This window comes from Mustela nigripes, chromosome 5 (assembly GCF_022355385.1).
Source record: "Mustela nigripes isolate SB6536 chromosome 5, MUSNIG.SB6536, whole genome shotgun sequence".
Classification (NCBI taxonomy): Eukaryota; Metazoa; Chordata; class Mammalia; order Carnivora; family Mustelidae; genus Mustela; species Mustela nigripes.
In genome coordinates, this window is record NC_081561.1 from 79296732 (window position 1) to 79311268 (window position 14537).

Here is a 14537-nt window from a genome sequence, read left to right on the forward strand (position 1 = left end):
GCTTCTGTAGAGCTAGAGACCGGAAAGTATGAGCATCTTGGTAGTATTTAATCCATAGACTTAACATTTAAGCTTATACCACAGACACATGCAAAGATACTTGAGACATAGACCTACTCCCGATTTGCTCTTAACTCAGGGTAAGGGGGTTCCTGATTTCCTTACTTTGCAGATGGGCTCTTGCTTCCTGGAAGGAAGGTTTCTATAGTCATAACAGCTATCATAAGCACTTCATTTCCTGATGAACAAGCTAATAGTAAGGGCAACTTTGAAGTGAAATGCAAGATGAGCTGGAGACTCATTCATAGAGCAGGTCTTGTGGGATGTCCACAAGTACTTGAGTAAAGTACACTGCTTGTGGAAATAATATTTGAAATAGACAACAGTCCCTCCGTCTGGCTTCTTAACTTGGGCAATATCATATGCATGGAAGGGGAGTTTGAAAGGGCCAACAGCAATGCAAAAATGGGGGCATCTACTCAGGCGATGTTAAGAGAGACCCAAGACGCAAATGTTAGGTTTGTTTAAGTCTTTCTGTACAGAAAATATCTATCCATTCAAAGGGGATTGGGACCTTTATGATTCCAGAGAGGAGGTCCTGAACGCTTCATGAATGTCCAAATTCATAAATTCCACCATAATATACTATTTTCCTGCAAACAAAATAAAACCACAAGTGAACATGTATGTACATCTTCAGACACATGATTTATTTTTCTCATTAAATGAGCACATTTTTACTATTTCTGGGACTTTCTGAATCAGTTTTACAATTTGCTTTTTCTTGTTTCCACATAGAACCCACAGGGAAACTCAGTTGCCTCACAGAGCTAAGCTATTGTGAACCCTAATACACCACTTTTCAATATATCAGAGATTTCTATTTTTTTGGCTCAAAGTCATTAATTTCTCCTATCAGCTTACTTCATTTTCACTTTCATCATTGGCCTTCACAATTGACTTTTTCTCCCCCCAGGGCCTTTTAAGAAACAGACACAATTTCTCTCTTTTTATCAGACTTTCTACATGTGCCATGTTAGAGAAAGAAAAGATGCTGTGCTCAGGTGTGGCTGCTGCATGAATGGCTGGTTGTCCCCTTAGCAAAGTGGCCAGTGCATACAGATGAACTCCAGAGCATCTGCAACTTAAGTTGGGTGACTCAGCCTGGAGGTCACCTCCTCCAGGGAGGCTTCCAAGGCCTACCCCAAGTTACCCAACTTCTTAGATATTATTTCTAAGTGTGTGTTTCTCTGGTACCCTGAACATTGCCCGTGATCTTGTCGCTGTCCATTGTGATTACCTGGTTGCTTATTTTTATACCCATTAGATTGTAAGCCCTAGGAAGGCAAGTACTGTGTCTGATCTAGTTTGTTTATTTCTATCACCAAGGCACATAGAAAGGTTCCCAGAACATAGCAGGAACTCAATATGTCCACATTAAATACTGAGTTCCATTCAGATTTGTACAGTCCTACAATAAAATGTGGTATTTGCTAAAGGACTATGTACATTTGAAAGCACAAATAAGATCAAGAATGTGCAAAAGTTGGCCAATAGACTTAAACATGATACAAAGATTTCCAGACTAAAGATATTCTAAAAACTACTTTAAAGTGTACCTTTTCTTTTAGAAAGAATTTTCAACAATGCAACGATGTATCTGACACAAGCTTTCATTTTCTTCTGTTCTCGAACATCGAATACTCTGTTGGCCGCTTTAGATGTCATTGAGAAACCAATGGACACTGAAACTTGTTGCTTTCCAAATGCCTAATGATATCCATCTTTGTCTTAAGGTACTCCATTCAAGAGACCCGTCCTTTTTGTCACCGATACCAACATTTTCACTTTTTCCATTTGCATCGTTTTATGAAATAATAAGGGGTAGGCCAGTAGATGATTAAAATGACTATTTCAACAGTGGTGGATAGGCCAGAAAATCTCCAGGGCCAGAAGAGCTGAGGTCTGGGAGGCCAGACCTCTGAGATCCCCACACCTGTGGTCAGTCCATCAGCAAGAGTGTGCTTGCATATATCAACTTCCCCCCCTCCCTGGGACCACTCCGCAGCCGACCGCCAGCGCCCCTCCCTCTCCTACTGCACCAATTTCCTAATAACTCCCTGCTCTGACTTTGGCCCCAGACAGTACCCCAGTTTTCACAGAGCAGCAGGAAGGATCCTTTAGAAATAGAACTCAAATCACTGGTTTAAAATCCTCCTTTGGCTTCTCGTCGCTTTTAGCACAAGGTTCTGATTTCTTATTCTAGTGCACAAAGGCCTCCTGGACTGGGCTGGTCTATCTCTCTGACCTCATCTTGTACCACCCGGCGGACTCTTACCTGCCCACTGGCCTTCATTTCATCTTCAATACACCAAGCTCTCCCCCACCTCATGGCCTTTAAAATCTGTTCCTTCCACCTGTGTTTCCTTTCATTTGTGATTTTTCTTTTTTTCCTCCAGATCTCAGGCTATGTGTCCTTTAAAGCAGCCGTCTGACGACCTATTTTGCATCTTTGTGGAGAAGTCACTGCTCTGTGGCAATTTTCTCTCTCTCTCTTTTTTTTTTTTTTTTTTTTTTTTTTGGTGATCATCAGTTTCCTCTCAAGAATGAAGCTCTTTTTTTGAGAGCAGGAGCTTACGTCTCCTGGGGAAGCTGAAGCTATTGGTTAATGGGTAGTTCTCAGATTTTCTTTCCCCACACCAAAAGCTGATTACATCTTAAAAAGAAAATCATGTCAGGAAGATTCTAAATGCTAACAAACTCCCTTTGTCCCTGAGATGACCTTCTTCCCGAGTGCAGTGGGTTCTTGGGAAGATCAGATGCATAGGAAGTACTAACAAACGTGCTGCACGCCCTCAAGGGGGGAGGTGGTGGGAGTGGAGGCACGGAACACAAACCGAAAACATTCGACATGGTACCTGATACATGGTAGGCAGCAAATGTTCATGGGCTCATGTATTTTTCACCTATTATTCCCTAATCCCTTTATTCATTTCATCGCTAGATGCGGTTCACCACACCCCGGGGGGCACCAGCAGCGACTGATTGTAAAAGGGACCTGTCTTCAGACAGGGATAAGAAGTAAATCCACTAAAGCAGTTAAAAGGTAGAGAAGTTGGGCCTGGAACTGGCTGCTTTGCAGCTTTCAGTGTTAGGCAATATCAAAGGCGGCAAGAAACTTAACGGCCCGGAACTGAACATGCTCAACAGAGAAACTTTCCTAAGAAGATGAATTTGATAAAACACTGTTGGAGGATCTCAGTTTGTACTTGATCTTAGAATCGCTATAGACTTTTCTGTCCTTACAGGTAAGAGTTAAATCTACAAATTTGCCAAATACACTGACAGTTAGATATCACTTTACTTACTGTGATTGTGTATGAAGAACTCTAAAAATTCATGCTATTAAGTAATAAATTACTATGCTTACAAGTTCTAGGTCAGCAATTCAGGAAGGGCACCTTTGGTTAGTGGTTCTCACTTAGGACTCTCTTGTAGTTACAGTCAAATTTTGGTTGAGGTGATGGTCCAAGGTCTTCACTGGGGCTTGAGAATGTACTTCCAAGAGGGCTTCATCCTCCAGAGTGAGTAATCCAAGAGATCAGGATGGAAGGTACATCACCTTTCACGACTTCGACTGTCACCACTGTCACTTCTGTACTCTATTGGTCACACCCAGTCAGCTTGGATTCAGTAGGGGAGTAGAAGCTACTGGGGTGTGAATACCAAGGGTGAGAATCATATGGGGTCATTTTGGAAGCTGGCTAATGCACATATCATGGAATACTAACATTTGGGGTAAATAATATGACTACAGAATGCCCAAGGACCAAAAAAAAGTTTTTCCATGACTAAAGTTAAGAAAAAATAATCAATTGTAGCAATCAGTAATATAATTTGTAACTATTGTGTATACTTTTAAGTTTTAAAATAAAAAATTTAAGGTAGGATTTTATTTTTAAAATGAAAACATATGATTGTATATGAGAATACAAAATTGTATTAATCATAGAAAATTCCAAATATCTTTGTAGACAAAATTATTATTAATCCATTCATTCATCCAAATTTATTGAATAACTGCTATATATACAGTCTTGTAAAAGCAGCAATGAAAGAAGGATTTCTTTTAAAGCAACTTGGGCCAAGAAAGATATTGGTGCTTTGACCAAGAAATTTCAGAAAGGAATGATTCTCTGCATAGATTGCTGCCTTAAAAAAAAAAAAAAATCCAAAAAAAAAAAAAGTTTTGGAACATTTGGATCCATTTCCTGATAATTTTCCACTATTCCTTCCAATGCAAACCCACAGTCAGTGTGGGGTGGGAGCCTGAAAACTAGGTTTCAATAATCACTAGGCTTGACATATAGTTTGTTTTTTGTTTAGAGACATATATTTTTATGTACACACATACTGGCATGCACACACACACACACACACACACATACATGCACATTCCCACAAAGTGCTGGGCTGAATTTTGAACTTCAGGTTCTTCCTTCTGAAAATCAAGTCCAGATGACTCTTAAAAAAAGCTAACCGTAAGAATGAGAGAACAGGTTTTACCAAATTTAGAACCACTCAAAGCCTCATGGAATCCACGTTTAAATAAACCAAGTTTTCCAAATTTCTCTGGGTTTTGCTTTGCTGAGCACTAGTGGGCCCTTCCAGTAACTTAAAAGAAGAAGGAGAGGAGGAGAAACAGCAGCAGTGGTTCCTGAAATAAGTTCTGCAACTTCTTAGAAATTGAATGGGGATGATAAAACACCACCCTGAGAACTTGACTGTTGACTTCACTCCCAGATACCGAAGGATTCAGTTACCATTTAATATCTGAATAGCTCCAAACAGGTGGGAGAAGGAGGATGTTTCTTTTGAGTTTTACCAAACCCAAAGCATTTGAAAGGTACCTGGAAATAAATGAGACCAAACTACCCCTGGATTTATAACAGATACTCTGTTACAGAGTTGGGCATATTCAAAATTCATGAAAGGAACCATTCAACCACACCCTTTGAGACTGCCGTGTTGCAGACAGGTGTTCCATAAACAAGTCCGTAAGCTCTGTATTTACATTTCTAGCCTGGTGTTCTTGTGAAATTCAACCATAATGGCTCTTGAATCCAACAACTCAGCAGAGCATAGTTGAACAGATACAAATTTACATAGAATGTTTTGTGCCAACACAGGATATTTATGTTTGAAGATAGCAATGACATTCCTGGAAAATATGAAGTTTTGCATAAAAACCTCAGGTGAGATAACACTTGATATACTAATGAAATTGAGCCAGCTTGAACTAATTGCTATGGTATAAATTCACATAGTTTCTTCATCATGGGCTAAAAAAATAATGATCTATTACAGGAAGTGAAACCTGATTGCATGAAACTGAACCCACGCAAAACTGAAGCTATTCAGATAAACAAAATTTCCTCCAAGAAGCACGACAGTGCCCTTCTCTAAGACATTAAATGTTTAATACTACATTTGAGATTTAAACTTACCCATCAGAAAATTTAAAAATAGGTACTTGGTTTACAAGAAGATTTTGTCTCTTCTTTCAATTGCAAGATCACTTTGATCTTCATGCCTGCTCATTTGGGGCAGCACATTTATTATGTAAGAAAGAGATTTTGGAGAAAGTTTTATTATTATATTCACCAGTCTCTTAGTCAATGTTAATGTAAATGGTCATTCACGGACCTGGTCAGCCCCATGACTTACTGTACCTGACATATATAGTGCTAGTAAAAATGATTTGAGAAAGATTTTTCTTATTTTTCAGTTGCTCCAAAGTTTTGCTTTGAATAAATTATTAATCACTTAACTCACAGCAATGAGTAAGATGCTCAGAGACTACTGAAAAGAAAAAAAGACTTCTTTCAGGATTTCCCCTTGGCCTTACCAACAGAAGAATGATGAAACAACAGAAACCAAAACCAAATCCAAACCAAACAGGTCACACTGAGAGCAAGCAAGAGAGGGATGGGTCCTCATTGCCTAGGACAGGTGCAAGGGCAACAGTGCCTGGCTGGGGTGGGAATGCAGAGGATATAGAAGCCAAATTTAATGGTAACTTAGAGTCAGGACTTAGAAAGAAATAAGACCAGGAAATGTGTCAAATTCATTTAGGAAGTTAGGGGAACTTGGATATTCACAAAGAAGAATGTAAAAATCTATGCAAAATTTCACCCCTCAGATATAATCTTGGTTAAATTTCAGAGTATTAATGTAATGGTTTTGGTTGTTGTTTTGTAATAATAGAGATTATATTTTGTAACTTTTACTAAGGTATAATTGATGTATTACATTAGTTTCAGGTGTACAACATAAGGAGTTGATATTTGTACATATTGTGAAATGATCACTACAATAAGTCTAATTAACATCCATCACACACACAACTACAAAAAAATATTTCTTGTGATGAGGACTCTTACGATCTACCATCTTAGCAGCTTTCCAAATTGCAATACATGACTATTAACATATAGTCATCACAAATGTACATAACATCCCCACAAGTTATTTATTTTATAACTGGTTTGTACCTGAACTCAAATTCTGTAAACTTCTTCTTAACATTTCTATGTCCCAATAACTAATCTGTGTTTCCATACCACACATGGTATGGAAGTCTCATTCGCCTTAGCAAATCCTTAATTGCTGGATTGACCACATAAGACTGTGGCTGGAACCGTTGCTCTTGTACTATTTTAAATGATGCTGTGATATGGATTCTTTTGTGTTTATGAATAAATCTTTGCATATGGTCAATCACTAAAAATGGAATTTCTGGGCCCATGGGTTTGCACATTTTCCAGACATCCATGGGGTACTGAGTGTTCCTCTAGAAAGACTGTAAAACTGATAACCAGCAGTACAGGCAAGGTGAGGCTATTTTCAAACCTTTAGACCCAGTTCTTGCCTCAGTGGGTCTTACAGGGACAATACTTGGGGCCTAGAATTTGGGAGAAGGAGGGAAAAGCCCAGTTAAAATTGGCAATGTGTGCAGCCATGTTTTGTCCGTCTTCTCTGCTTATTTCATACCATCTTTTTCTCCTTTTTTAAAAATTTAAATTCAGTTAATTAGAGTGTATTATTGGTTTCAGAGGTAGAGTTAGTGATTCATCAGTTGTATATAACACCCAGTGCTCATTACATCACGTGTGCCCCTTAATGTCCATCACTCAGTTACCCCATACCCCCACTCCCCTCCCCTCCGGCAACCTTCAGTTTGTTTCCTATGATTAAGAGTCTCTTACGGTTTGCCTCCTTCTCTGATTTCATCTTGTTTTAGTTTTCCCTTCCTTCCCCTATGATCCTTGCTTTTGTTTCTTAAATTCTGCATATGAATGAGATCATATGATAATTATCTTTCCCCGATTAAGACTTATTTCGCTTAGCATAATATCCTCTAGTTCTATCCACTCATAGCAAATGGCAAAATTTCATTTTTTGATGGCTGAGTAGTATTCCTGTGTGTGTGTGTGTATGTACCACATCTGCTTCATCCATTCATCTTTTGATGGGTTGATGGACATCTAGGCTATTTCCATAGTTTGGCTATTGTGGATGTTGCTGCTATAAACATTCGGGTGCAGATGCCCCAGGTATGTAACCTAGTGGAGCAATTGCTGGGTCACAGGGTAGCTCTATTTTCAACTTTTTGAGGAACCTCCATACTGTTTTCCAGTGTGGCTACACCAGTTTGCATTCTCACCAACAGTACAAAAGGGTTCCCCTTTCACTGCATCCTTACCGACATGTCCTTTCCTAAGTTGTTAATTTTAGCCATTCTGACTGGTGTGAGGTGGTATCTCATTGTAGTTTTGATTTGTATTTCCCTGATGCTGAGTGATGTTAAACATTTTTTCATGAGTCTGTTGGTCATTTGGATGTCTTCTTTGGAGAAATGTCTGTTCATGTCTTCTGCCCATTTACTGATTGAATTATTTGTTCTGTGGGTGTTGAGTTCAATAAGTTTTTTATAGATTTTTTTGGATACTGGCCCTTTTTCTGATAAGACATTTGCAGATATCTTCTCCCATTCTCTCAGTTTTCTTTTGCTTTTGCCAACTGTTTTCTTTGCTGTGCAAAAGCTTTTTATCTTAGGAGAACACATTACACATAAGAGCACCATTGGGCAGTGCTAAGTAGCAAAAAGCAGGATAAAATTAAGCTTCATAATTTTTATCTTAAGACTGGGAGAGATTTATGGAATTTTTGAAGGTTATACAAGCAACTCAAGACATGATCTAAGAATAAAACATAGACTAGTGACTATTCAGATAATTATCAAACCAATTTTTTTCTAATAAAAGTAACTCAGTTTAATTTCTAGGTTAATTTAAAATTAATAAAAGATGTCAGATGAATAGCTCAGAAGATTCCTACCTTCTTAATCTATGATCCAAACAATAGCATGCTTCTAATAACATCATTCACAAGTGAGCTAAAATTGCGTCCTCTCCGTGGCCATAACTCAGAACTATGGCAGAATTATATGTGTCTAAGAAACTTAAGTCAGTATCTTCAGACTTTTTAAAATGCCCTGCTGAATAGAAAACTGGGGGTGGAGGGGTGGCACCATGGCAGGACAGAAGCCCTCGCACAGGAAATGTAAATTGAAATGATTAAATCACTTTGGTCATGTTTAATTATTCTGTGGTCATTTTGCCACAGATTATCTTTCTAAATTAACTTTCTGGCTTTCTTCATATATCACATAACTGGGAGGCAGCACAGTTTGAGGAGCACAGTGGACGGGGAAACCAGCGTTCTTGGCTTGACTACTAACTAACTCAAAGACTTGGGATAATTCCCTTACCCTTTCTGGTCTGCAGTTCCTTCACTGTCATGTAGCAACTTATATTTATGATAAGCAAAGACCACTAATGAATGTAGATATGAGCCAGCTGAGCCTATATGGTGATAAGGTATTTGACTATGAAGCCTGATTGCAGGTTCAAGTCCCATCTGCCTACCGCTTACTAATCACGTGACTTCGGGAAATTTGCCTAACTTCTCTGTGCATCAGTGTCCTCATCTATAAAACATGAAAAGTAACAGCTCCTACCTCTGACAGTTCACGTGAGAATTCAGTTATAGAGTTCTTGCCTGTCCTATGGTAAACACCCACTACCTGTTGGCTGTCAATAATCCATATGCATCATAACGTGGCAGAAATTTATTACTTAAGACCCTTCCATTCACGCGGTTTAGGAATCCTTTGGAGATTAATCTTTTTATTGCTTCTCTTTGCGCACTAGTGTAACTCAATGTCTTTCTAGCAGTAATGATTTTTTTCATTCTCATGGCTTGATCTTTATTTTCTGAATAACTTTTTTCTACTTACGGAGGCCTTCATTTCCTCTTTATCTTCTCATTTGGGATCTGCTTTCAGAAAAACACGAAAAGAGCTGTTTTTATTGATGATTTAATTATATTCAGTTAGCTCTTAAAATACGTTGCAAATGTCACGAGAGCCTCAAATTTCTTATCTTGGTTTTTCAAAGTTATTTTGAGTCACATCAGTCATTCTGTTGAATGAAAATTCAGATGAGGCGATCGACTACAGTGTTGAAATTTATCATTGTGTGTCTCCATTTGGGTCCTCCTCTAAGGGAGCTTAGTTATTAGAGAGGCAGAAAAACCTCATGACAATGTGATTTAGCCTGGAGAGCTCCTTCAGTTGCTTCCAGTGGTGAGCCGGACTAACAAGCAAGACTTTTGTATAAAAAGAATTTTTATTAGTATCCTAAGTTTATTACCAAATATGCAATTACTTTAGTTCTCATGTGATAAAAGCAAAATTAAATAAACATAAATTCAGATATGGCCTTGCACAGGCTATGGTATTTTCATGGTGGAAGAGTCTTCCATGTCAAGGAATAATATGTAAAACATACAAGATGTTAAAATGCTCCGTTATTTTAGTTCATGAAAGGGTGACAAGCAATAAAATATATGCAAAAGAGCTCTATCTATATTCCCTATCTATGTATCCATCTATCATCCACCATACCAAAGATGCAAAAATTAATCAATCGCTATCTCAAATTTGTGATAGTTTAGGGAGTTGCAGTTTTTCTTAGATTTATATTAATAAGATAAAGAAACAAAACCATTCTTGGAAAAAATCAATCCTCCTTGCCCCCACTTTTTAGAGAAGAGATTTTTCTCCAAAATATTGTGATGCTCATTTTTAAGATGAGTTATTGAAGTGGTTGCAATTTATGATTATTTGTTTCAATCCAAATGTTAAAAGGGGTAGCTTTCTAACATACCTAAGTAAACTTGGGGATTATTTTAAATTTCAGATGTAAAAACACACAATGTAGGGAAATCAGAGCAATAACTAAATTTTAACATCAAACAGTCTGATGAGGATAGCACCTCATCAATTTGAAGTGTTTTCTAAATATGCAAAGTGATTGGGAGCCATAAATTACCTTTCAATCCCCGTTTTTGATGGCGAAGCGTTTCTGAACTTCCCGCAACAAAGGGGTTCATTTCAAGAATGAGCAATGTCTCCATTTCATTATATATTCTAATTCCAATCATGTCTGACTGTCCTAAAGTCAGGGGCTAGGGCCATGTTATTTTACTGACCCATGTTATTACCTTGCTTTTCACTAAGAGCCATTTCAAGAAATACTACTATGAGGCATCATTTCGGAGAGTACTGCCAGCCTTCTCTCCAACTGGCTCTTCATGTGAGGAAAGCTCTTCTCCCTCAGACATCTTTTTTTTTTTTCCCCTTCTAAAGAAAACAAGATTTTTATTTCTTTTTTTGCTTTGTCTTCCTGGAAGCTCAGAGGCAAAATAAAATATGACAGCTCTGTTGGATTTTAGGATATGCTTACATGTGTTTTCACGTCATGTTCTTTTCTTTATCTCCTGGATCCGTTTTTACTTCAGTATTTATAATTCCTGATTTCCTCTAAATATTTGCTGTATGCTACTTTAAATTCTTTGAGGAAAAAGGTCATGGCTGGATAGCTAGCTAGCTAGATATGATTGATAGATCTGAGGAACATGAGAGGAATCTTAGTTGGCTGAGGTTTATAAACAAGGAGGGAATGGGTTCTTAAAAGTAATATTTTATGCAGATGGCAAAAGTATACATTCGTTAATGAAAATGCAGACGAGTTAAAAATGAAAATAAAATTCCCACTATGTCACCTGTGAGAGACATCTGCTGCTAATGCTTTGGTGTAGTTCTCCTCAGTATGTGGTCTCCACACAGGATATGCTGCGGATGAGCACTCACTCTGGGCAAGCTCTCCACGTAGGCAGTTCACACACAGCATCACATCATCCTCACATCTTGGGGGCAGGTGCTACCCTCCTCCCACCAACCACGAATGAAGAAACTGAGACACGCAGAGACTATATAATTGGCTCAGAGTTAATTATATTAACATTCCAGTTTGGTTCCAGGCCAACTAACCCGCAAGTGTGTGCCTCACCACTGTTCTGGGCTGTCACTGAGAATAAGTGTCATTTTTATTAAAAATCCCTCCAAGTTGAGGGGCATTTGCGTGGCTCAGTCAGTTAAGCCTCGAACTCTTGATTTCAGCTCAGGTCTGGATCTCAGAATTGTAGGTTCATGCCCTGCCTTGGGCTCCATGGTGGGTGTGGAGCCTACTTAAAAAGTAAAATTACTTCAAAGTTGAGTGTGCTGAGCTTCCTACAATGCACTTGATTGGTTGGAAGCTCAATTTTTCCCGAGATGAACCTCATGACATGGTCCTTCTAGGAAGATTCACCAAGTTGCATTATTGCGTATATACCGAGTTCCCGCCATGAACTGTGTTCTTTACTCTAAGGTTACCATGACTAATTCCCTCGTTATGTCTTACTGCTCATATGGATGCCTCGTTGCCAAAAGTTTCCAGACCACTGATTCCATAATGCTCACTTAGCTGAAACTGACTTCTTCCAATCTAGGGAAATATATATTCACTACATATGACAGACAAGGGCTAATAACCTTAAAAAACAAAAAGCACATGGTAATCAATAAGAAAAAAACAAACTCACTAGAAAAACTGGTAAGGGATAAAAAGCATAAAATAAAATAGAAAATACTACTGTTCCATAAACATACAAAAATATACCCAGTCTCACTTTCGGTTTTTAAAATAGTGAGAATCTGAGCTCAGCTTCCTCTCTTCCCTATTGATAAATTGGCAAGTAAAAGGATGTAAGGCAAATAAGCATTCTCAGAAACCGTTAACAAGAGAAACTTTGGTGCAAACTTTTGTGAAATAATTTGGCATTATTTATTAAATATTCAAAGGATTTGCCTTTTGATCTTGCAATATCACTGTTAAGCACTTACACTGAGGCTATATTGCACATTTACACAGAGATAGAGGATAAATTATTTTTGTAACAATTTGTATAATAAAAATCTGTAAACAGCCTAGCTACTTATATGTAGGAGATTAGATTTACAGATTGTGGTCATTCATACAATGAAATATCGCTCAGTGGTTAAGAAGGAATATATATATATATATATATAAAATAAATATATAATATATATATATGACAAGATACATGATACACTATGCATGCCAAGCAGCAGCTTAGTTTAGTGATTATGAGTAGTTCCCAGAGGCTTAGTGCCTTAGTGCAGACTCTGGAACCATACCTGAATTTGAATTCTGGCCCCACCACTTAGAGCTCGGATTTTCTATAGCAAGTATCGTAATCTCTGTATGACTCACTTTGCTTATCTGCAAAGTAGACACAAGAACAATCCCCATCCCTTACATTGTGATGAGGATTAAACAAGGCAGTGTTTGCAAAGTGCTTGGAGGAGGGCTTGGCCTTTACAGAGTAGAGAACATTATACCATTTTTAAAAAATAAAATAAATACTGATATGGAAGGTTGTTTAAAGTATATGAAGTAGCAAATGAAATGAGACAGAACAATATAATTCCATATATTTTTTTAAAGATTTTATTTATTTATTTGACAGAGAGAGAGATCACAAGTAACAGAGAGGCAGGCAGGGGGCGGGGGGGGGGGGAGAGCAGGCTCCCTGCTGAGGAGAGAGCAGGGCTCAATCCCAGGACCCTGGGATCATGACCTGAGCGGAAGGCAGAGGTTTAACCCTCTGAGCCACCCAGGTGCCCCATAATTCCATATATCTTTAAAAAAAATGATGGAGGTGGGTTACATGGTCACACAAGAACGCAATATTTCAGGAAACCACAGCCAGAAATGTTAAGTTTACTCCTGTGATATAGACAGGAAGTAGATGATCTCAGAGCCCTTTTATTTTCAACCTCTGTACACTTTGAAGTGCTTCTATTTCTATTTTGTCAGGAAATAAAAGAAACAGCAGCAACAGCTCCTGGAAGATTCTGAGAGACAGAGGCTTGTTTGCCCCAAGCTCACAAAGGACCTCTGCAGGGGGTAGGTTGAATGCCACCAGCCAGGCTCATATCTCACCTCTGACTCAGCCAAAATACCATCTCAGTCTATGGTGTCCTATCTCTCTATCTCTGTCTTTCTCTCTCACACACATGGGAACACACACGCACACACATACACACAGACACATAGACGGAACTGGCCAAAATACTATCTTTTCTCTCTCTCTCTCACACACACACACATTTACACACACGAACGCATGCAAACTCACACAAAAGCATGCACATGCACATGTGTTACAAAATTAGAAATCAGCACAATTTTTGTTCCTATTTTAAATTAACGATATTAAATTTTCTTCAAAAATGGGATTTTAGCAACTGCACCATCTTCTACCACGTATGTGTACTACACCCTTTCCTGAATGGCTTTAAGGAACTAAATCAGCCTCATTAAGCAGAGAATCAAGTCAGGGTGTCCTGTGACCTGCACGAAGCATCTATGCAGCCTCTTTTTTCTTTTTTTTTTTTTTTACTGTCCTTGACATTTTCTTCCTCATCATTATAAAAATGCAGCAAGGCTCTGGCAAGCTCATTCACTGTAAGGCACAAATTACTAGAATGGTGGGAAAAAAAAAACTGATACCGATAGGAGAAAAAAAAAAAAACCCACAACTCTGCATTTTAACAAGGAACAAACCATTAATCCAAAGATTTAATTTCAGTGGTAGATTTTCAGTAATCAGCAAGAAGAGTAAGGGAAGGATTGAGTGGAATGGAAGAAACATTTGGAGCTGCCATTAGCAGTTGGACTCAGTAAATGTTGGTTGAATTGGAATATTCTGGCTCCAACAGGCCTTCACTCTGCCTTCCCTTCTTCCCTTTATTGTTGCAAATCACTACAGCATATGAACCGTAGGAAGTCAAACAAGTCACAACAATAACAGGAAACAATAGAGACTTCTGGAATATAAAATACTAGCTTTCCAATTTTGTCCACTCATGCTTTTTAGCTTTGTTATAACCTTGGGCAAGTTCACTCAGCATCTCTGTGCCTCACTGTTCGCTACACAAAATGGTCTACCCTGCAAAGATGTCATGAGAAGCCATTTCCCACGATACGTAGTTCTGTGCTTCT

General features: G+C 38.4%; 1 protein-coding gene across 1 annotated transcript in view; it reads right to left on the reverse strand.

Moving 5' to 3' along the window:
• TMEM244 (transmembrane protein 244) overlaps positions 1-10569 on the reverse strand; it is a 40461-nt gene extending 29892 nt beyond the window's left edge. Inside the window, exon 1 of the mRNA XM_059401570.1 lies at positions 10458-10569. Within this exon, the coding sequence (XP_059257553.1) occupies positions 10458-10569 (112 nt within the window). The remainder of the gene's footprint in view (positions 1-10457) is intronic.
• Between the last annotated feature and the right edge of the window lie 3968 nt (positions 10570-14537).